The sequence below is a fragment of the Pholis gunnellus genome (assembly GCF_910591455.1).
Source record: "Pholis gunnellus genome assembly, chromosome: 18".
In the NCBI taxonomy this organism is placed as follows: Eukaryota; Metazoa; Chordata; class Actinopteri; order Perciformes; family Pholidae; genus Pholis; species Pholis gunnellus.
The window spans coordinates 4,338,463-4,359,799 of NC_136545.1; the positions used below are offsets into that span (position 1 = coordinate 4,338,463).

General features: G+C 42.7%; 2 protein-coding genes across 2 annotated transcripts in view; both read right to left on the reverse strand.

The window, feature by feature from the left end:
- The window catches only part of unc13bb (unc-13 homolog Bb (C. elegans)), a gene marked incomplete at both ends in the record, with an annotated part of 56,389 nt that overhangs the window by 20,484 nt on the left and 14,568 nt on the right, over nucleotides 1-21,337 (reverse strand). The window contains 2 exons of the mRNA XM_079179264.1: nucleotides 7,847-7,937; nucleotides 8,057-8,332. Coding sequence (XP_079035390.1) covers nucleotides 7,847-7,937; nucleotides 8,057-8,332 — 367 coding nt within the window. The remainder of the gene's footprint in view (nucleotides 1-7,846; nucleotides 7,938-8,056; nucleotides 8,333-21,337) is intronic.
- LOC306710319 (uncharacterized protein) lies at nucleotides 406-3,199 on the reverse strand (the record flags this gene model as incomplete). The annotated part of the gene is made up of 2 exons (XM_079178781.1): nucleotides 406-458; nucleotides 973-3,199. The coding sequence occupies 2 exons, from the start codon at nucleotides 3,197-3,199 to the stop codon at nucleotides 406-408; spliced, it is 2,280 nt and encodes a 759-aa protein (XP_079034907.1).

The following is a 21,337-nucleotide window of genomic DNA, read 5'->3' on the forward strand; positions in this document are numbered from 1 at the left end:
ATTTGGCTGAGTTTGACCTTGTTGGTGTTACAGAACATGTAAAGTAAAAAAAAAAGAAAAAGTGATGATGCCTTTACAACACAAGATCAAACAAATGTGGCTGAACTCTTTAATTGTAAAAGATGTTACGTAAAATGCAATGGTGGACCAACATTATGGAGACAAAATACCACAGAATTAGTTCAATTTTACAGGGTAAGTAAGTGGGGCAAGTAAAATTGGTTTGCCCGTGGATTGCTTTAACAGACACCCCAGATAGAAGCAGATAAATCACTTGCAAGGATTTCATAAAACCACCAACATTAAGACTGGGGGGACTACACATGTACATAAGTTCATTTACTTTTCCCTCAAAGGAAAAGTCTTTCATCTGTGTATCTGTGGAGATCCCTTTGGGGTTAACTCTCAGAGTTTCTGATATCGTTTGATAAACTTCTGGGGAAGCAGCTGCGCTAACGCTAGCACCAGAAACAGAAATGGGGATTTGTACTCTAAAGCTACAACATAAATGAAACCATAATAAAAAGAAAAACTAAAGTGATGGGACAAATATCCTTTCCAGAATAGCAGGATGAAATTCGAAATCAACCCTATGGTAACCTGTATAATTTGCATGTTGTGTATTAAGCTTTGGAGTGCACACAAGCACTCTCTTTGACAAAGACAAGCAATGGAAAAAAATAAAATACACAATTATCCCACAACGACCAAAATCAACAGCAAAACAACAGTAACTTAAATAGCTAATTTTATATGAGTAACCTGATTATCTTCTCCCCCACATTCTGCAAAAAAAAAGAAAATCACAGTAGGATTAGAAAGTACGAATGTTTATAACAGATACATTTATAATGACACAAACATTTAATAACAACGCTATACAAGTACATTTCATCGGATCATTACATGCTTTAAGATGTATGTTTTTGCGGTTATTACTGGGCTTGCCAGCGATTGAAGTATAGAATATACCTGGGATAAACTCGTCTTGAGATTGCGATCCCTGAGACCCTTGAGAGCCATGGGACCCATGGGACCCCTGGGACCCCTGAGACCCCTGAGCAGATTTGGATAGTCTATGACGGGTTTGCCGCTTTTCCCTCAGAATGCGCTGGAAATTAGCTATACGCTCTTTATGACTAGCATCCGTAGACTTTCCTTGATTTTCCTCGTCAAGAACGTGGTTTTCAATAATTGGACTTAACCGCACCTCATCTGTACTGAGCCCTGAGCCCAGCGGAGTCTCGTCCTGCCTTGCTGGACAACTGTCTGGTGTTAAGTCAAGGGTGGACAGTTCCCCATATGTTGGACATTGTCCTTCGTCCTGGGAAATCCCTACAGAGTGAGATTCAGTCAGGATGCAGGGAGAGGGGATTGCTTCATGGGGGGATGCTTGAAGGGAGCATGAATTGTCCTCATGTGTCTCACCACAATCCACGGAGACTGAAGCCTCACTCTGCTCCTTTGGAGAGACAAATTGAGTGGGATTCTCTGTCAGACCGACATCTCCCTCTGTGTTATCTGAAACACCCTCCTCCTCCTTGGGCACACTGGGTTCTCTGACCAGGGATGGAGGTGCTTCTGATCCACCATCATCTTTAACACTTTCAGGGTTGGATCCTTCCAACTTTTTCATAGCACCTTTCAAAGCTGACCTGAAAGTGAGTACAGCCTTGCTAAAAGTTGTTATGTCGAAACCTACATTGGGGGTACTGGCTGCACCATCAGGAACTATTTCAGAAGATTCTTGTGACAAAGATTCTTCTGCTTCATCCCTGGAGATGCTGTGATCGGTCCACTCCCTGTCCAAGCTGTCAGCAGACCCCAGATCAAGAGTGTCACCGGACGATGGACAGTCATCGCACAGTGAATGTGGCTCCAGGTAACCATCATCACAGTCCGTCAACAGCACAGTGGAGCAACTCAGACTCCTGGAGGGCTCATTATCCAGTTCATTTGCACAGGCATCCATGGTGTGGTAACCAGAACTACGGGAGTACGGACAGTTTGCAGAACAGTCACACTCCAGGTTTTCTTCTTCAGTTGGTAGTCTGGGGGGCCTCCAGTCAAGCATACTGGAAGAACTCGAAGGAGAGTTGTAATGGTGTCCAAACAGCAATGAGAGATGCTCAGAGCTGGTGTGTGAAGAATGACCCGGTGTGCTGCTTTGTGTCTCCTCTGTGGTGCACCTGTTCCAAACACCGAGACAATTCTCTAGCTCTTCTCCACTGTTCGAGCAGATGTCCTCCTCACTCCAACCTCCTTCCCCACTAACGCTGTGCTGCATATCACTGGAAGGCCACCTGTCATATTCTGTGTCACCAGAGAGTAGGCTTGCTCCTTGACAATTGGAACTGTGGCACGATGACAAAGAACAGTCGCTTTGGTAGTCATGGCCACGATGAAGGTCCAAGTAGCAGGGGAAAGGTTTTGTAGGGCCTAGCATGCGCATGTTTGAACTCTGCTTTGAGTTCTGTTGGTCGGTTTGCTGGTCTGATTGGAGGGTGACTCTGTCAATGTGCCACTGTTTAGGTGATCTGTGAGATGGCGTATGTCCTGAATTTTTTCCACAATCGTTGCGATCCAACATTGGACTGGTGTCTCTCCCTTGAAGAGATGTGATGGCGTTCTGTCTACCCAGGCTTCCTCGCCTGATGTGTGGTGTTTTTGAAACAGGACTAGGATGGGGTGCAGCTGAAGCCCCACAGTAGAGCTCACTGAGCACCGCATCGACACAACAAGATACTTCATCCACCGAGCCTCGCACAGATGTTAGATACTGCCTCAGGTCAGAAATTTCCTCCTGGATCTTGTTGATGCCTTTCAGCTCTTTAAAAATATGTTCCACAATGTTACTAGAGCCTTCCTCTGGCTCCGCATCCTCCCTCTCCTTTTTCTCTTCTATGTTTCTGATCTTTTCAATAAGCCTGGGTAGAGTATCCTCCACAACCCCAATGCCATCCTGGTAAGCCAAACTGCTGTGGTCAGCTTTGGTGCAGATAGTTTCCACTGACGACAGGTCATGAAGGGAGTTGTCCTCTGGTCCCTGAAGGCACTTCTGCAGCTTCCTGCCCAGGCTTCGCCCCACTTTGGGGCTCTGTGATCTCTTCTCCTGCAGCTCTCGCCTCTTGGGCGACGGTGGGAGTAGCTCTGATTTGTAGGGTTCATCCTGTCCACTGAGGTGTCCTCTGGGGAGCATCCCTGAGAAGTGGCACTCTTTGTCAGCTGTCCCCGCACATGGACAAAACACTGCCTCAGTGACTCCTCCTCAGGGTGGTGTATAGCATTGCCTAAGCCGATATTTTAAACTTCAAATGACTGAGTACCTGTACCGAAAACAAACAAACAGTTATTTGGTTGAAAAAGCAGTGGAAACTCATCTACGCTTGTTGTGTGTTACTATTGTAATCTCATTTGGTTGATTCTGCTAAACCATTACTCTGCTATGTGTCTGCCATGAAATAGCAATCAAACTTAAGTGTTAATCTTTTATGTGCTACTTATAAAGAGAAATGCATTTTCACAGTTATTAAATTCATATTTCTCATTTCTTTTGAATTTACAAAAATCCTATGACTATGACAAACAGACCAGACAGTTGTGAAAGAAAAAAAAAGGTAACCATCATCACACAACACTCTGATTACTAAGTAGCAAAAACTGCTACATTGGCTAAATAATGGCTATAAATGCATTTGCTGATATTTGAGGTCACATTGAAGAGTCTACACTACTCAGTACAGTATAGAAGTAGCAAAGACAATGCCTATAACTGACCGCTCAGTCAGAGTAGCAACACCATGCAGCTGCTTACAGCTCTGTAATTAGGATGCTCTGGAAAGGCAGCTTGGTAATTAGATGATAGATCAATTCTTTCCTCTCATGCCATGTCATTCTTTCACACCCATACCAGCTGCACGGCTTGACAGTGTAGCGCTGAGCCATTGCCTACAGTGTAAACACTAAAGGGATTATCGAATACCCCAAAAATGCAACTTAGATCTATCTGATGGCATTACATAATCATTACAGGAACATTGCAGGAATATTCGTAGTATAAATGTGCATCAAAATTAATTTATGCATCTAAAACATACAATAGTCTTAAGTTTAGCAATTATATGGATATGTTTTACGTGCTCCTTCCATTTAGTCAGAGTATATATTAGGCACAGCTCAGTGATATCAACTTTGTCCATTGAGCATCGCCATTTTGAAAATCAGATCAGAAATTTGGAGAATCTCTTCATTGTAATGGTGCCGTGGACAATTCCTGCTGATCGCCCCTAAAGATCAGAGAGATGTAGGATCACTGCTGCTTTAAAGTGGATACAGTAGGATTGGTTAGAACTAGTGATTATGAAGCACTTGGAGTTTCTTGACACTTATACTCGCTGTTCAAAATGTCAAGATTACAACAATCTGGGAAAAGCAAAAAATAAATGTTTGTCATACCACAGAAAAATGTATTATTAACCATCTAGCCAAATTCAAAAGACCAAAAATAATAATAATTGGCAAGTATATAAATATAGAATATCATATATAAATCTCAGATTTTACTTTACCCAGACTTTAAATATCAAAAGTTAACTAATCTCTGTTTTTGTTTCTTTAGATGCTTTATCTCCATTACTAAAAATGGGGCTACAGCCTTAGCAAGGTCTCCTACAAATGTTCAGATTTAGAGGCTTTAACTACAGCCTTAAACCACACACACACACACACACACACACACACACACACACACACACACACACACACACACACACACACGTTATCAACTGCCTCATAATGGATTATGAAGGATGCAATCTGATTTCTGTTGAAATTAACAAGCTCACTACACATATTTTGTACATTTATTCTACAACATGATGATATATATTTATATTATGATACATACTAAACTAACCTACCCTCTACTGGAGGTCTCCAATAAGCACTTGAGCCTTTCTGCATTTCTGATTAACAAATATGAATAGGAATATCTGGACCGTATAACACATTTCCTACCAAGTACAATAAAAACATTTAGCTTCACTTCTGAGGGTCACTGGCTCTTTTTACAGACAGCCGTGATCTGCTATGGGTGCACACAGATAGTCGGTGATTAATTAGTTGGCTGTCCAGGGTAAAGAAACCTAGAAGGGGTGATGGGGTCAGGCTCATTTTCTCAGGACAGTCAGAGCAATAGTCTCTTTTCTCTCTTTACTAAATAGTCTGTGACAGAGGACATCTTTCTTTTGAGGTTTTTAAGTCGATTAGCAAACCAAAATTCTGTTAACACATAAGATATTTTCTATGTACATTAGCCAAACATAAAATGTGCTCAGTATAACATGCATTTCTGCTTTTTGTTTAATCAAAGTCTACACAAACTTGACACTAAGTGATGAAAATGATTAAAAAAAGATGTATTGAAGTGTAAGCCTTACCTTATAGGGGGAAAAAATGATAATCAAGAACAACCTGTAGATGTGATCTTGCAATATCAGGGTCGCTCGGCAGATCAGGAATAGCAACTTCCTTGTTTATCTTCAAAATGTATCCCCGGGCGTAGTATCAAAAGCGGTGCTCTGCCTCAATCACTACCAGCAGATCTTCTTCAATTGACAGAGATGCACTCATTTCTGCCACTGGAATGGCAAGCGTGACAGTAGCAGACCACGATCACACAGCAGTTCACTCTCGGTTAAGTAGCCATCCCTACTCCCTCTCCCAGCTCCCACCCTCTCGCATTCTCTCTCTGCTCTCTCTCCTTCTGTCCTCTGGCAATGAATTCCAGCACAAAGCTGATCTGAGGCTGTGAGACTGCCAGCTCTCAGTCACATTTACTCCTTTTCTGTGTTTTCATATCTGCCGGCTGCTGATATTCTGGATTATTCTCTTTTCTATTCATAAAAAAAGTGAAAACAACCCCTGATCAATATATCAGTACCACTGGTTTACCTGCACTTACTGATTTCCTTGCTTACTTTTAGCTTGTTAATGGATAGAAAATGTATCGAAGTCAATGAGAAAATTACCTCAGTAAACATTGTAATCATGAGTTTTTGGTATCAATCTCTAGTTTCAAGTCTTCTTCAATACAGCATGATGTTCATTTAGTAAATTATGATCCATTTAGAGTCAAATACACCATAAAGCAGGGTATGCTTTAGGGCGGGGGCAACCTGGTGATTGACAGGTGGCTACCACGCCGTTGTCCGGTCTGGGAGTTGTCCGTGTGACCGTCTTAGAACTTTAACCCTTTCACAGTGTGTTTTCTAGTTCATGAGAGTTAATTGTAACATTTTGGTTGCCAAAATAGGTATTTTTCAGCATTTGGTTGTACGTCATGTCACTTCTAACAAGATGGCGACAACCAAAATGCCGTACCAGAGGCTATCTCATCTCATTCTATTCTCTGGATTTAAACATGCATGCAAGGTTGATTTACAGTGTCTCATTATGCTGGTGACTGTTATTGAATTCATTACAGTCGTTCCCCTTCATCCTGTAATAAATGGCACTTAGACAGCTTTCACCTTGCTTTCTAGTTATACTCATGTCTTCGATCAACCATCACTTTCTGTGCAAACCAATCATTATAATGGAGCCAATCCAGGTTCTATATACTTCTTTACTGCTGTGCCATAAAAAGCTTAATCAAGGGGATGAATCCCCGTTAGAGCTGAGAGATTCCCATGTTTTTATCATGACCACCCTGTAAAGATTCCCGATTAGATGCAGGACTAGATTTAACATCAGTTTACATGCGCTGGATACACATTCTCCAGATTGGTATTGGTTTAATATGAGGCTACGTGGCATCCAATTCTGACACCAAAAGCCAAATATGACGCGATAGAGATCAAAACAATGACATATGATTTCCTATAAGTACAAGTGTATTTCTTTGAGAAAGGAGGGTCTCTGAATGGGTTCAAATTATCATCCATCACTGATGGGAGTCAACACCGTTGTCTGATAATACAAGCTTGTTGTCCCTGGACCACTGCTTTTGGTTCATCAAGCATTTCCCTAAAAGAAACCCTCTGTTTTAACCAATTCTGATACATTACTCAGTGACAACCATTGAGTCACCATTCACAGTAGAACACGAGTACTGCCATGAGTGAACCATCTATTAAGGCAAATTATAGGCCCCTGAGGCATCCAGTGATGGACTCAAGTCAACAGAGGGACACTATACTTTAGCCTCACAGTGCCAGTTACTTAAAAAACTGGACAGTATCATAGGGCTGGACCCGAATATTCGACTATTTGGTTATTCTGTTTGTTGGATAGGTATTTGGTTCAATTTTAGTATTCAGATATTTATTTTTTTAACCTTTAACTTTATCCCTTGGAATTACCAACATGAATTAAGCACACCACACCTTTCGGAACGTGCTTGTTATTCAGTAACAAATAACAATATGGACAGCCGTACACTACTACCTCACCTCTCTATTGGAGGAGCACATATCTGCTGGGCAGCTCATGACAAGTCTCTTGCAATTAAAATTGGGTGGGTGAAACTAAATGAAATACACTCATCCTTAACTTGAAAATTGGTTGAGGGGTGCCTCTGAGGTGCTGAATCCCAAGTAGTTCCACTGTTGCTGCCCAGAGGCTATCAACGGTTTGCCTGTGTACTGTGTCTTTACACATTTTATGCATCGTCTTAAACAACCAACAAGGTCAAACTCAACCACTTACAAACAACTGCTTGTGTGTGTTTGTGTGTGGTAGGGTAGGGTATGAAAAAAAAAAAAAAAAAGAGGGTAAGAACGTCAGACTTCAGGAGGTGATGAGAGATCAGATATTGGTGGAGGAACTGAAGTGAAGCGCTGCCTACCTCCCGGAGCTGAACCCTGACTTTATTGATGGCCTTCAACCAACAAACTCTGGATGGGGAAAATGGTAAAGGCGGCCCATCATCATGGAACCTGGGTTACATGGATTTAAGAATAGGGTCGCAGAAAGAGATGGAGACAATTTCTCAGTTGCCATGCATCTTCGTTATAGCACATATATAACCGAGTTGAATTCTGTGCATAGAACGTACCTTAGGAGTTTAGAGGAACCTCGCTCTGCTGGAGTGTCCTTTCTCACGCCCCCTCCTACTTCAGAGGATAGCCCATGTTTCTGCTGCTCACCGACAGTAGAGTGTCCATTGGTTCGTGGTTGCCCATTGGTGGAGGGATGAAAGCTGGTACTGTGGTAGGCATGGAAGGACTCCTCCAGTTCGGACCCTCCAGTGCTCTCCTGGCCAGTCTCACTAAGCTGGGAGCTGGTCTGGCTCAGGTTTCCTGATGACCCAAAGCGACTACTTTCCACTGGACTACAATGGTGAGAGAGGAGTGAGGAAAATATTCAATGTCAGATTGTTTCGATTAAAACATGGGTGAAAGATGATTTCTAAATAATTTTGTAGTTTATATTTATATATATTTAGGACAGATAAGTGGGGATGGTTACATAAAAAACTAGAGACTATTCATTTCTAGTTTATCAATGCTATATAATACAAAACAATGAACACAATAATTATGCTTTTAGTTTTTTAGGCCATCTACAGATAATCTACACACACCACATCATGCCCTAAAAAGATACCCAACCTTGCAGGGAGACTGTTATAAAATAATAAAATGTGCATTATACTCGGCATATGCTTTTCCTAAATTGAAGTTGCATTTTCAAATAGAAATGGCACAGATACAAGCATGCTCTATTTTGTGGTGTGTTACTGCTAGTCATTACTAAAAAGAGTATATTTCTGCACACACATACACCTGCATATTTTATTGTCAATGTTTTACTTTCACCGGTCCACAAGAGGAAACACATAAAAACGGTGTATGACGGTAAGTAAGCTCATAGAGACGAGGGGTTGAAGAGCAGATGGATGTGGAGTGTTTGAAATTCTACATTTTATGTGTCATTTCATCACATTTTTAGGAGCAGAATGCAGATGAGCTAAATATGTTAAAAGGTAACTGTAAAATAGTTGTGACAACATACAATAAAATAACACAAATCAGAATTCCTTGCTCAAACAAAATGTACATTATTTATAATGTTGCAGGCATTCGTGCTTATATTTGAAGCTATAAATATGTCTCCCAACAAACTAAAGAGGAAATTAAATTTTCCAAATATCCGCTGAGACATTTGCATTTACAGAGGATATTACTAAATGATTAGTAAGAGCAGAACAATGGAGGACTACAAGCAAAATGAACATCATTAAGTATAGAAGTTCAGGCAAACAAATAAATCAGTATAAAAGGAGCAGCACAAGAAATTGCCTCTCTTTAATAAACTAATGAACTATAATTAATAAATTAACTTGTGAATTGCCCATGAATATATAAATATATAAATATGTCAATTTTGTTTTGGAATTCTGTTTGGAAATGACATGTAAAATTATGAAGATGCTACACACACACCCACAGACACACACACAGTTCTATAGACTGTCCGCAACACACACAGATAGACATACGCTCAAGCTAAATATTAAATCTAGTGGTCTAGTGAGGATAGATTGCACAGCTGAACAGGGAATACATTTTTTTCCAAAATATCAATGCATCATAAATGGTGAGGGGGAATGCCATTTATTATGCTTCTACTAGCCTTTTTGCATTCAATAGATCCTTCTTGGACTGGTTGTCCAGCTGCACTCCTGAGGTAGGACCTGCAGAGGGGTATGTTTCTACAAGTCCTTCCTTCTCCTTTGGGGTGAGGGATGCTGAAGGATCTACTTCAGGAGTTGAGACGCAAATCTGGGGGTTTGCTATATCATCAGTGGGACCTACCGATTCAGTTTTTTGGGTATCGGATGTTGCAACCTTTTGTACAGTATGTGTTTGACCACTCGTTGGCTTGTTAGTTTTAGGTTGAGATGTTACAACTGGGACAGCCTGTGGCTTGGGGGGCTCAGTCTGCCAAGGAAAACTTATTTTTGTCCCAAATAATGAAGTGGTGGGTGGCTCTTGTTTTCCGGCAACAGGTTTTTCCTCTTGAAATAGGCCTCCAGAAAGGGTTTTAAATCCTGAAAACAGACCACTCACTCCTTCTGTTTGAGGCATTGATGGAGCACCTGACGACATTGTTGGTGAAAATAGGGATCCAAGAGATTTTCCTGCATCACTCTGTGTCGATATAAAACCAAACAGAGACTTAGCTTGAGGTGGCTCTGCATTGTTGGGCAACTGATTAACTGGAGATGCTTTATTAGTATCTGCTTCCTTGGTATCAGGTGGTACTAATGTGTCACTTTCCTTACTATCAAGGTCTCCTTTAATGACCATGGGCTTCTCATGTATCGTCTCTGCCTCCGTCTCTCCTTTAGTATTTTCTACTTGATGGGTGAGGTCACATGTAGTGCTTCTTGAAGCATTTGAGACAGCAGACGTTTCTGGACTAACTGCTTCAGATGCTACAGCACCAGAACTTGTTAGGCTGCTACATTTTAATTGATCGTTATCTGGTAAGGTTGAGTCCACTTTTTTATTTGTGCTAGTCTCAGTGCCACATGGTGCCCCTTTTGGTGAGACACTTTCATTCTTAATCTGTGACTGTGGTGTAGTGCCGGGCATTTGCTTGGGCTCAGCAGGCATTTGTTCAGATGGCTTAGGTGTTTGTCCCATACCCCCAAATAAAGATCCACCTATGCCCCCAAGTATTGATGCTCCAGTCTGTGATCCTGCAGTCTGAGCAGTGACTCCTCCAAACATTCCTCCAAGTAAAGAACCGCCAGGCTGTGCTGTTGCCGCAGATCCTCCAAACATCCCACCAAGTAACGATCCACCAGTCTGGGGACCTACAGACTTTGCAGGGGATCCTCCTCCAAACATCCCACCTAATAATGACCCTCCAGTGGTGGGGGCGGTGGATTGAGTACCAGACTGAGGACCAGACCCCTTGAATAAACCTCCCAATAATGATCCCCCGGTCAGAGGAGCTGCTGTCTCGGTGTTGGACCCTCCAAAAATACCTCCTAATAGGGATGCTCCACTCTGACCAGTAGCAGCTTGGGGTGCAATTCCTCCCAGTCCAAAAAGTGAGTTCTTCTGCTGTTGCTGAGGACCTTCAGTAGGAGCAACTGTTGGTTTGAAAAGGGATGACATAAAGCCTGTAACTGTCTCTGCTGCTGAGTCACCAACAGATTTATCTGGCTCTGGAGGCTTTTGTTGTCCCTGTACAACAGTACTTAATTGAGTGGCTGATGTTCCCTCTTCTACTGTAGGAGTTATTTTATCTTGACTTAACTGGCCACTCACAAGCTCTGGTCCTTCAAGTTGTTTTGCTTGTGTACAGATTTCAGATTCTTTAAACTGAATATCATTAGCTAAGGTAGTTGGCCTGTCAGCATCTCGACAATGAACTTCTTCTGTGAAATTGCCATCAGTTTTGGCTAAGCTTGCTTCAAGACACTGGACTGTACTGTCAGGTCGCTGTAGTGTTTCTGACTGCTCTTTGCTTTTGGTAGTTGTATCAATTACAGAAATTTCAGGACCAGCTAGCACTTGAGTAGTTTTCCTGTCATCGCCGGGTTTTGGTAGAACAGTTGCATCTGAAGTAGTGTCGATAACAGCTGTAATTGAAGTTTTCTTGTCATCATTGGATTTTGGTACGGCTGCTGTAGTGGGTGTTGCGGGTGGAACAGATCCTCCAAGCATAGAAGGCAAACTTTTATCAGGTATCTCATGAGGAGCTGAAGCTCCAGGTAAAATGCCACTCAGAAGAGATGTACCAGTCTGCGCTGTAGCTGTTTGAGAAGATGATCCTCCTAAAATACCTTCCAATATAGAGATACTTTTTGAGGGTGCTGAAGTTTGGATATCAGCCCTTCCAAACAATCCACCAAAGGACCCACTAGTCTGAGGTGCTGTTGTTGAAACTGCTGATCCTCCAAAAATCCCGCCCAAAATAGACCCTGCAGTCTGAGATCCAGCAGCCTGGGGAGCAGATCCACCAAATAAGCCTCCAAGTAAGGATGCCCCTGCCTGAGGGCCTGCTGTCGGAGGAGCAGATACTCCAAGCTTAGTGGGACCAACTTGAGGAGCAGCCTGAGGAGCAGACCCTCCAAATAAACCACTGAGTAATGACCCACCTGTTTGAGAAGCTGGTGTTTGGGGTGAAGAGCCTCCAAACACTGCCCCTAATAGAGAACTTCCAGATTGCAAAGAGGTTTGAGGGGCAGAACCTCCAAACAGAGAGAACAAACCTGTGGCTGGTGGGTCCTTGGGGCCTGATGACACAGGCTCAGACCCTGTAGGTGAAGGACCTATCTGGCTAGCACTAGGTTCTGTGCTGGGGCCAGAAAATAATGAAAGCAAACCTTTTCCTGAACCATCGGAAAGAAATGCTGTATGCGAGGATGGAGCCTGTGGGCCTGATCCACTGATCATAGACAGAAGGCCAGCAGCTGGTGGTTCTTTAGAGGGAACAGGGTCTTGGGGTGCACCTTCTGTGCCAGTTTTCTTTTGCATAGTGACAGATTCAGAATTTGGGTCCATAGATACAATATCAGTGACTTTAATTTTGGCATCCTGTTTAGTATCTACAGTAGTCCCAGTGGATAAGCTAACATTCACTTCACTCGATATTTCACGGGCAGCTGCTTCCACTGGGGCATGGCTACTGGAAACAGAGGACATTTGAGAAGAACCTTGTGCTGATAGTGGCTCTTTAGTATCAGCAACAGCAGCAGATGATGAATTAGGAGTTTGTTGTGGAGGTGACACAACATCATTACATACAGAGAGTATACTTTTTGCAGGTTCTTTGGGTGCTGCAGTTACTGGGGAAGTAGACAAATTTGCACTTCCACCAGGTCCTGGTGTTTGAGGAGTACTGGGGCCACCAAACATGGAAAACAAAGCTTTTCTTGGACTTTCACTAGTGGTAGACAAACCACCCAATATTCCCCCAAGAACAGAGGTGGCTGGCTGCCCTTGTGCTTGTGGTTTAGATTGTGTCTGAGATTCTCCTTGTAGTTTAGTTTGTGAATTGGGTCCTCTTTGTTGATTTAATGATGTTGGTGGCTGAGGTTGTGGAGGACTGGGATCACTAAACATTGAAAACAGTCCCTTCATTGGGCTTTCAGTTGAACCTGATGACCCAGGCAGAATTCCCCCTAGAAGAGATCCTGTTTGGGCTTGCTGTTGGTTGCTGGGACCACCAAACATTGAAAGGAACCCAGTATTTGGGGGGTCTTTTGGCGGAGCAGTTCCCTGTTGTGGTACATCAGCAGCAGACTTGGTTTGAGGGGGAGGATGAGGAAGACTTGATCCTCCAAACATTGATAATAAACTTTTACCGAGTGATTCCTGTTGAGGTGGTTGTGGAGCTGCACTTGGTGGATGTGCTTGAGGCAAGGGCCCAGTTTTAGGTGCAGCCTGTGTAGGATTTGGCCCACTAAAGATTGATAATATACTTTTACCAAGTGATTCTTCTTGTGGAGCTGTAGCTGATGCAGGCGATTGAGGGCTGGGTCCAGATTGAGCAGCTGCTGTTGATCCAGCAAGCATGTCTCCAATTGAAAATCCAAACAGTCCACCAGATGGTTTAGTTCCTCCTTCTTGTTTTGTCTGGTCAGTAAGTGGCATAGTTTCTGATCGGGTTGTAGCATGGCCTGTGGAAGGACTGGGGGAAAATGATTGGGATAGACTTTTGTTTGGGGGTTGGCTCTGCATGAGCCGAGATGTACCACTTTGGTCCATTGTTCGTTGTCTCGGTATACCCTTGGGTCTAGATGCTGATGTCAGTGAGCCCTCTGTAAAACTAGGTTTCATTTGCTGTTGCTGTGGTGGAGAGGGCTCCGTGCTAAACAGGCTGCTAATTGATCCAAAGAGATTCGACACTCCTGTGGCCTCTTTATTTGTGGGAGCACTGCCTGGTAAGGAAACAGTACTGCCAGTTTTGCTCTGTTCATTTGAAGATGTCTGAGGTAATTTCTGTGAATCTGGCAGAGGTTCCTCTATTCCCACTGCAGATTTCAGAAAGTTCATGAAGCCTGGCTGTTCAGATGGTTTATCCACTGGTATATCCACTGGCTTACCAGCTGCAAGTTGTCCAGGTTTAATAAGAGATTCTTTTGATCCTGAAGGCACTGTGACATTGGGCTGTGTTTGTGGGGTTGCTTGTTGTACCAAGGTAGTCTGACGTGAAAGTCTAGGTTTCTGTGAAGCTGTATGTGATTGAATTGAGGGCTGAGTCACTTGAGCAGTTGTTTGTACTGTGGGTAAAATTCTTCTCTGTGCGGTAGCTGGTCCTTGCTTTTGTTGTTTAACAATTAAATCTGGCTGAGTCACGCCAGCAGGAGATTCCTCTTTGATTATCTTTGACTTCAGACTTTGGAAACCTGATGTAAGAATGTTCTTTGCATTTTTGTCAGGAGCTTTTTCACAGGAGGATATGCTAGTTTTGTTGAACTCTGTCTGTGATGTTTTGCCCACAAAAGAAGATATGAGGGAAGAAATATTTTTGACTTGACGATTCGGTTGTTCCACTGCTGGAAACACTCTGTCCTTCCATTCCTTCTCTGATACATCATCTACATGCTTCACTGTAACCCCAGTGGATGAACGTCGCCGTTGGCAAGGGTGGTAACAGTTGTGAAGCAGCTGCTGATTATAATCTGCAGTTGGAGTAGAGTTCAGGGAAACTGCAACCTTTTGAGAAAGAAATGTCTTCATTTCCTGGTTGTTCCAATAAGGGCCGATGTGGTCTTTATTATGACAAGAAAGATCAATAACATCTGTGCATTGGTCTTCATAGATGTAACTGTGCTGCCCTGGATCCATCCTGACTTTGTTTAATCTGTAAGATGTGAAATCTAAACCTTGTTTCCCTTGTGACTCAATTGAATTTTCAAACATTTGAGAGAACTGCTCAAGATTTAAATTCATAATCTGATTTCCTTTTCTGTAGGCTGCAGACAAATCTAAGGGTGCATTAAGAAGTTGAGAATCACTGTGCTCTTGACCAGGTAGCCAAAGAAGCTCATCCTCATTGTAAAGTGGAATTTTAAAGCCACACACTGAAACCATTTCACTGTGTAGCCAAGCACTGGGAAAACCATCTAATTGCTGTGCATTTCCCCAAGACTCGCCTTCAGGGGCACATGCATACACATATTCCCCTGCTGCATCTGTAAGCAAGGCATAGATGTACTCATGATCTGTGTAAACAAAGTATCCACAGTCACCATCTTCTGCTGGCCACCACATTCCTTGCTCCAAAAGTGCAAGCCACTGCTGATACCATTCAGTGTCTTCGAGATACAGGGAGTCTTCTGTCTCAGTTTTTGGGAGACAGTTTGAATCTATTGGTCTATTCAAATTAAACTGACTCTGATCAGTATGAACATTGTGTAGGACTGCATTATCCATTCCATATTGCCAGTTAGCTGAAAGAGATAAGCTTGGTGCAGTCTCCTCATAATAACCTTCGTGATATGAAACCCCATTCAAGCTGTAAGTGCTGCCATCACTAAACGAGTGCCATTTCCCAAACTTTGCATTACTTTGTTTATTAGTTAAGTTCAATGCTCCCTCCTTATTAGGTGAATATTCTAGGTTTCCCAAGTCTTCGTGGCTGTTCCATAATTTCCTCCTGGGATATTGAATGTCATTCATGTGTCCCTCAAACTGATATGGTTGAATTTGCTCTTGGCAAATGACATCTTGCCATGGTGTGGAGGAGTTAAATGGCTGATATGTATTTGAGGGGCTGGGAATAGCAGATGCCGGTAATGACGCACCTTCACAGCTCTGTCTATACACTTGATCCTCTCCCTGGAATTGATAATTCAGTGACTCGTTCTGAAAATACTGCCAGAGAGCACTTTCACGGATCCACTGGTTTTCATCATAAGAGGGACTTGTTCCATAAGGGGACAACTGACCTTGGTAAAGATTATGCCCTGTTGCTCCAAATAACGAGGAAGTGCTTCTGCAAATGTATGGCGACACGGCCATTACTGAGGGAGGTGTATGGCTTTGTAAAAGGGAATGAATATTTCCTGTACTATAAGCCATTGGGTGAACTGATTGAAGTGAGTCAGAATAATATAACTGAGATAAATTACCTGTGCTAATTGAGGAATATGGTGCCTGACTCTGAAGAGATCTTGCAAAAGTAGCTGATGTTCTTAAGTCTAGACTCTCAGTGTCAATGGAGACAGGTGCACTGATAAAAGCATGTCTGCTCTGTCCTGGATTAAGAGAATCTCGAACAACTCTTTGACAGCTGTCCCTTCCAAAGTCTGAGGAAGCACTACACTTTAATATGCCTGAGTTTGAGGGTATCTCTTGTTCTGTAATCTGACCTGGTGGTTCTACTTGTCTATGAGTACAAGGGTCCTCAGTAACATTTTTGCTAAACAGTCCAGATAAAAACCCTTGTTGGGCAGGTCGTGGAATCCTCTTCTCTTTCTCTGCACGTTCATGTGAGGATTGTTGTGTTACATTAGTGTGTAACTGTCTTTGTAGTGGGGTCTTAATTGTAACTGCATTATCATTGGCTTTCTGATGCGGTGATTGTCCCGTCATTGTTTGGCAGGTTGTGTGGACGTTTTCAGATGATTTTGTTAACTTGTTAAACAACCCTGAGAGCACTCCAGATTGACTTGCTGTCTCCACCTGTGTTGCAGTGGTCTGGCTGGTTGGCACTTTGATTTGTTGTTGTGTCTCATGGATGATGTTGGGCTGTTGAGCTATATTTTCTGATGAAGATTTAAATAGTCCAGAAAGTAGACCACTTGCTTGAGTAGTTTTCTGTGTTGAGCTATTTTGTGGTTGATTTTGGTTGGAAATTGCGATATTCCTTGCTCCTGGTTGCTCATGGCTGGATCTACTTGGCATAATTCCGTGCTGTTGAGCTGATGGCTGCTGTTGTGCATTTATGTTGTCTGCTGAAGCAAATTTAAAAAGACCAGATAATAGACCACTTTGTTGAGATGGTGTTCGCTGGAGTGGAACCGTTTGTTGTCGAGTAAAGCCTGGTTTACTTTCCTCCTGTTGGACAACTTGCTGACCTGATGCTCTATTCCTAAAATGAGGCCCTTGGTTTGGACCTTGAGTATTCTGTTGGTTGAAACCCTGTTGATTGTGTTGAGCACTGCTTTCTTGGTGCTGAACTGTTTGGCTGCTTGAAACATTCTCAGAGGATGCAAATTTAAGCAAGCCAGACAACAACCCCTTTTGCTGAGATTGCGTTTGCTGAGTTTCATCTGAAGTCTGCTGCTGACGAGAGTAATTTCCAGCGATGCTCCCCTGCTTTTCAGCTTCAGAAGGCTGTGCATTTTGTGGTATATTTTCTGTGGATGAAAACTTCAATAGCCCCGAGACAAGGCCCCCCATCCGTGGTACAGAATAACTTTGTTGTGGGAGAGGTTGATTGGGAAACTGGGAGGAATTACTGCTCCTGGGTGGTTGATTGTTGTGGGAGGCCTGCTGTGGCAAATTGCCAGATAGGTCACTGGTAGAGCCAAATTTAAGAAGTCCAGATAGAAGTCCTTGTTTGGGTTGATTAGAGCCCATGGGAGAGATGTCCTCAGCTGAGCTTCCTTTGAAAAGACCTGTCAAAAAACTTGATTCAGGCTGACTGGGAGCTTGATGCTGCATTCCATGGGGCTCTGCTATTGGTTTCTGAATTGATGTGTTTTGTCCATGTGAGCCAGATGACACGTTGATGTTCTGACATTGCTGATTACTATTCTGGTTTGAACCAGAGGGAGCAGAGGTAGGATTAAATAGGCTGGAAAACCATCCTTTTTCAGTGTTTTCCTGGGGCACACCAAGATTTGGTGAAATTGTGGTTGTTGTTGAATCCTGATATGATTGCACAGGATTCTGTGTGTTTATGGAGGCACTAACATCTTCATTGGATGCAAACTTTAGAAAACCAGAGAGCATTCCTCCTTCTGATTTGGGACGCTGCTGAGTGGAGACATTTTCAGAGGAGAGGAAAGGCAGTTTAAGCTTACTGCTCAATGATGGCTCCTCCACTGGTTTCTCTAGTCGGGGATTCTCTGTGGATCTAAACACTGGATAAACTGCTACAGGTGGAGCTCCCTGAGGTGGAATGGGGACAGCAGGTGAGATCAATGAACCGAATGACTTCTTGAAAGGGCTAAAGTATCCAGTGTTTGCTGATTGCGTTTGGCCAGTCGGCCTTGCCGGCACATTTTCTTTGTCGTAAATCATCGGAATTTCTCTGCCATACAAATTTTTATTTTGTTTTTGCTCCAAATATTTCTCTTGTGAGGAACTTCTTAATGTTTCAGATTTTGTATTTCCCTCTTCCCTCACTGACTGTTTACCTTGACGAACACATTTCTCATCCCATTGTGTGTGGCCTTGAGAATACGTGGACTCTGGTGCCTGTTCAGCTGAGTTCTCATGATCCCCTGGTGAAAAAAGCTTCAAAGGATTCAATTTCCCCAAGACTGAGTTTCCTGGAGCACTTTGAGGTCTCGTTACAAACTTCTGTTCTTCTTTTGTAGTTGTTTGAGTCTGACTCCTTGTTGGAGCTTTTGTTTCTTGACCTTGCGTCTTGGTTTCATGTGGTGGCTGAGTAGGCAAATAACTGGATGATTTGTCATGACAACTCTCTACTGGAGATACAACAGCTACAGGAGCTGAGCTATTTGATTTTGGAATAAAGGACAACAGTTTTGTTAGTCCAGATTGGTTGGAAGGTTGTGCAGGGGATGCTTGTGGAGACGGGACATGCTGTTTGGATCCACCTCCAACTCTGTCAGTGAGAGAACTAAATAATGAGCTCATGGCACTTTTTACTCCAGATATACCCTGATCAGAAGGAGTGTTTGATTGGGTCTCTCCTCTAGGATCCTTTGAGGAACTATTTTGGTCCTCTCCAAAAGAATCAGTTCGATAGCTACCCAGAGATGATAGCCTTGATTTGCTTGATTTAGGAAGGGAACCATACCTGCTAATTTCCTCCTCTTTTTCAGCAAGGTATTCAGAAACTGTTTCAACTAGACACTGCAGCTCATCCATTGGGTCTACATATTCATCACTTGGTTCCTCTACAGGAGAAAGCATTGCCTCTGGAGCCCATCCTCCAAGTTTAGCTTTCCCACACTTCTTCTCTCGAGGGCCCTGACAATTTTCTATGTGACAGGAGTAAGAATACCTGTCTTTGTAATGCCTTGCGTTATCTGGGTGAGGGTCTTCTGCTATAAAAGCAATGTCATCAATGTCCTCCTCTGCTCCAATGGGGTAGTGCAGATCCTCAGAGTTCTCAAAATCAAAGTCAAACCTCGCCCTCATTCTAGCGTCTTGCTCTTTTTTGTATGCCACATAATTCTCCAAAGTGTTGTCCAGCTCATTTTTCGCCCACATCCGTGTCTTGTAGAGAAGCGCATTCTGGTGTGGCCTAAGGCATGGTGTAATACGCTCCTCTTCTTCCTGCATCTCAACTACCTGCCGCATAAACAGCTCCCCTCTCTTCTCACGGAGCAGTGCAAGGTCAGAAGGAAAAGCCTCTTCCCTGTTTTTGTCTGCCTCTGTACTGAGCAATCCCCTTGGGTCCCTAATCTTTTTCTTTCGCCGCCGATCAATAGTGTCATAGCATTCAGGGTAGGTCGGGGGCAGAAAGCCGCTGTGTTGTGAATTCAGACGGCTAGAGGTATGTGACGGCTCAGGGTAGGGTTTCCCCATTCGAAGGATAACGTTGTCTTCCTGATCATCCAGGAAGTCACTCAGCTGGGGCTTGCCATGCCCTCTGTATTTTTTTTCCCAATCTTCGACCCCCATGCCGGAATCTACAGGTATAATTCTGACCCTTCCTTTCTGGTTTAATGATCTAATTTAGGTTAAAGAATGGATTTAACAAAAGGGTGGGAAAGGATAGAGGGACAGAAAAGAAGAAGCAAACAAACAAAGAAGAAAAAATGCAAACAAAAGTTAAGCTGAATGATAAATGAAGCAGAACGATAAATTAAATTCAAGGCGAGAAACACTTCATGCAAATGTATAGACACAATTCAGCTTAGTTATACATTTTGTAATAATATTATAATGTTCTTTACATAGACTGCAGGCTAAATAATATGTAGCAGTTTTTGTTAATCTTGTGAGGTTTTAAGACACCGTCATTTCATCAGAAAGCAAAGCTAGAGTGAAAAATTGCAAATGAAATATAAGAAAAGAAAAGCAGAACCTGCCAAAAAATGACCGTATTACACATTATTGTGTGCTTGGGTAAAATGCTAAATAAGACTGTATGTGTATGGAAGTGCATGAGTGTTTGTGTGTCCCTATGTTTGCATGTGCCTCTGTGAATTTAGATCTTTGTAAATCCCTACAGCAACAGTCATGCTTATCAGTGCTTCAACACTCAGCCTGCGACAGTGGTCATGAGAAAAGCATGCTACAGTAAGTCACCACCATACGCCGTTTTCAATCACCAAAGAAATGTGCGTGTGTGTGTGTGTGTGTGTGTCACCGACCCACTCCCTCCAGAGGGATAATCAGTGATATGGCCAAATCAAGTTCGAAGCCTTTCTAACTACCGAACTTCAACCAACACAACAGACCCCCAAGACAAAAAGAAACACCAACAATGAGCTTTCCCTGGCTGTAATCCCTCTTTTTTTTCTGATGCAGAATTACCCGGATCAACTTCCTATCAGTCCACACAGGCAGATTTGCAGCAGTCTCACTGGTACACATGTATTCTGTGATAATCCATGAAAGCACAAAAGTAGATTCCATGCACTGAGACCATTTGTCTTATTGGCCAAAATTGGCCTCAAAATAGCTGTGTAGTAACAACGATGTATTATTATTTCTACAGCAATAGTGTCACTAATATTGTTTTTTCCCGTCTTTGCTCTCTATTTAAATAGAAAATCTTTTTTTCATTGAATATAAATAACCTTTCATAACAGTCACCACACACGTGTGGACATCTCAACTACATTCTGACTTCAGTCATACAAAACAAATAGTCTGACAATGCCTTGTGACGTGCAAGTGAGTGGACGAACGAATGCACTCCGGCACTTAGGCTGGAAACAGGAAGTGACAAAACGCTGTTCCCCTGGACAGAACAAACCCCTCCTAGTCGATTAAAGCAGCGAAATGAACCGTCTACTATGGCGCATAGGAAATCATCAGGCATCAGTTGGATTCTTAGTCATGCAAACTATCGAGACATAAAATGTAAGAAGCATGAGAATTAAAATGACTTCTCCTGCCACTGTGAATCTGAAAGTTGTCTGTGATGTGTATATCTTATAGAGTGAGGTATTAAATACTGTGTGAACTAAGATATGCCTGACATATTTGATTAACAA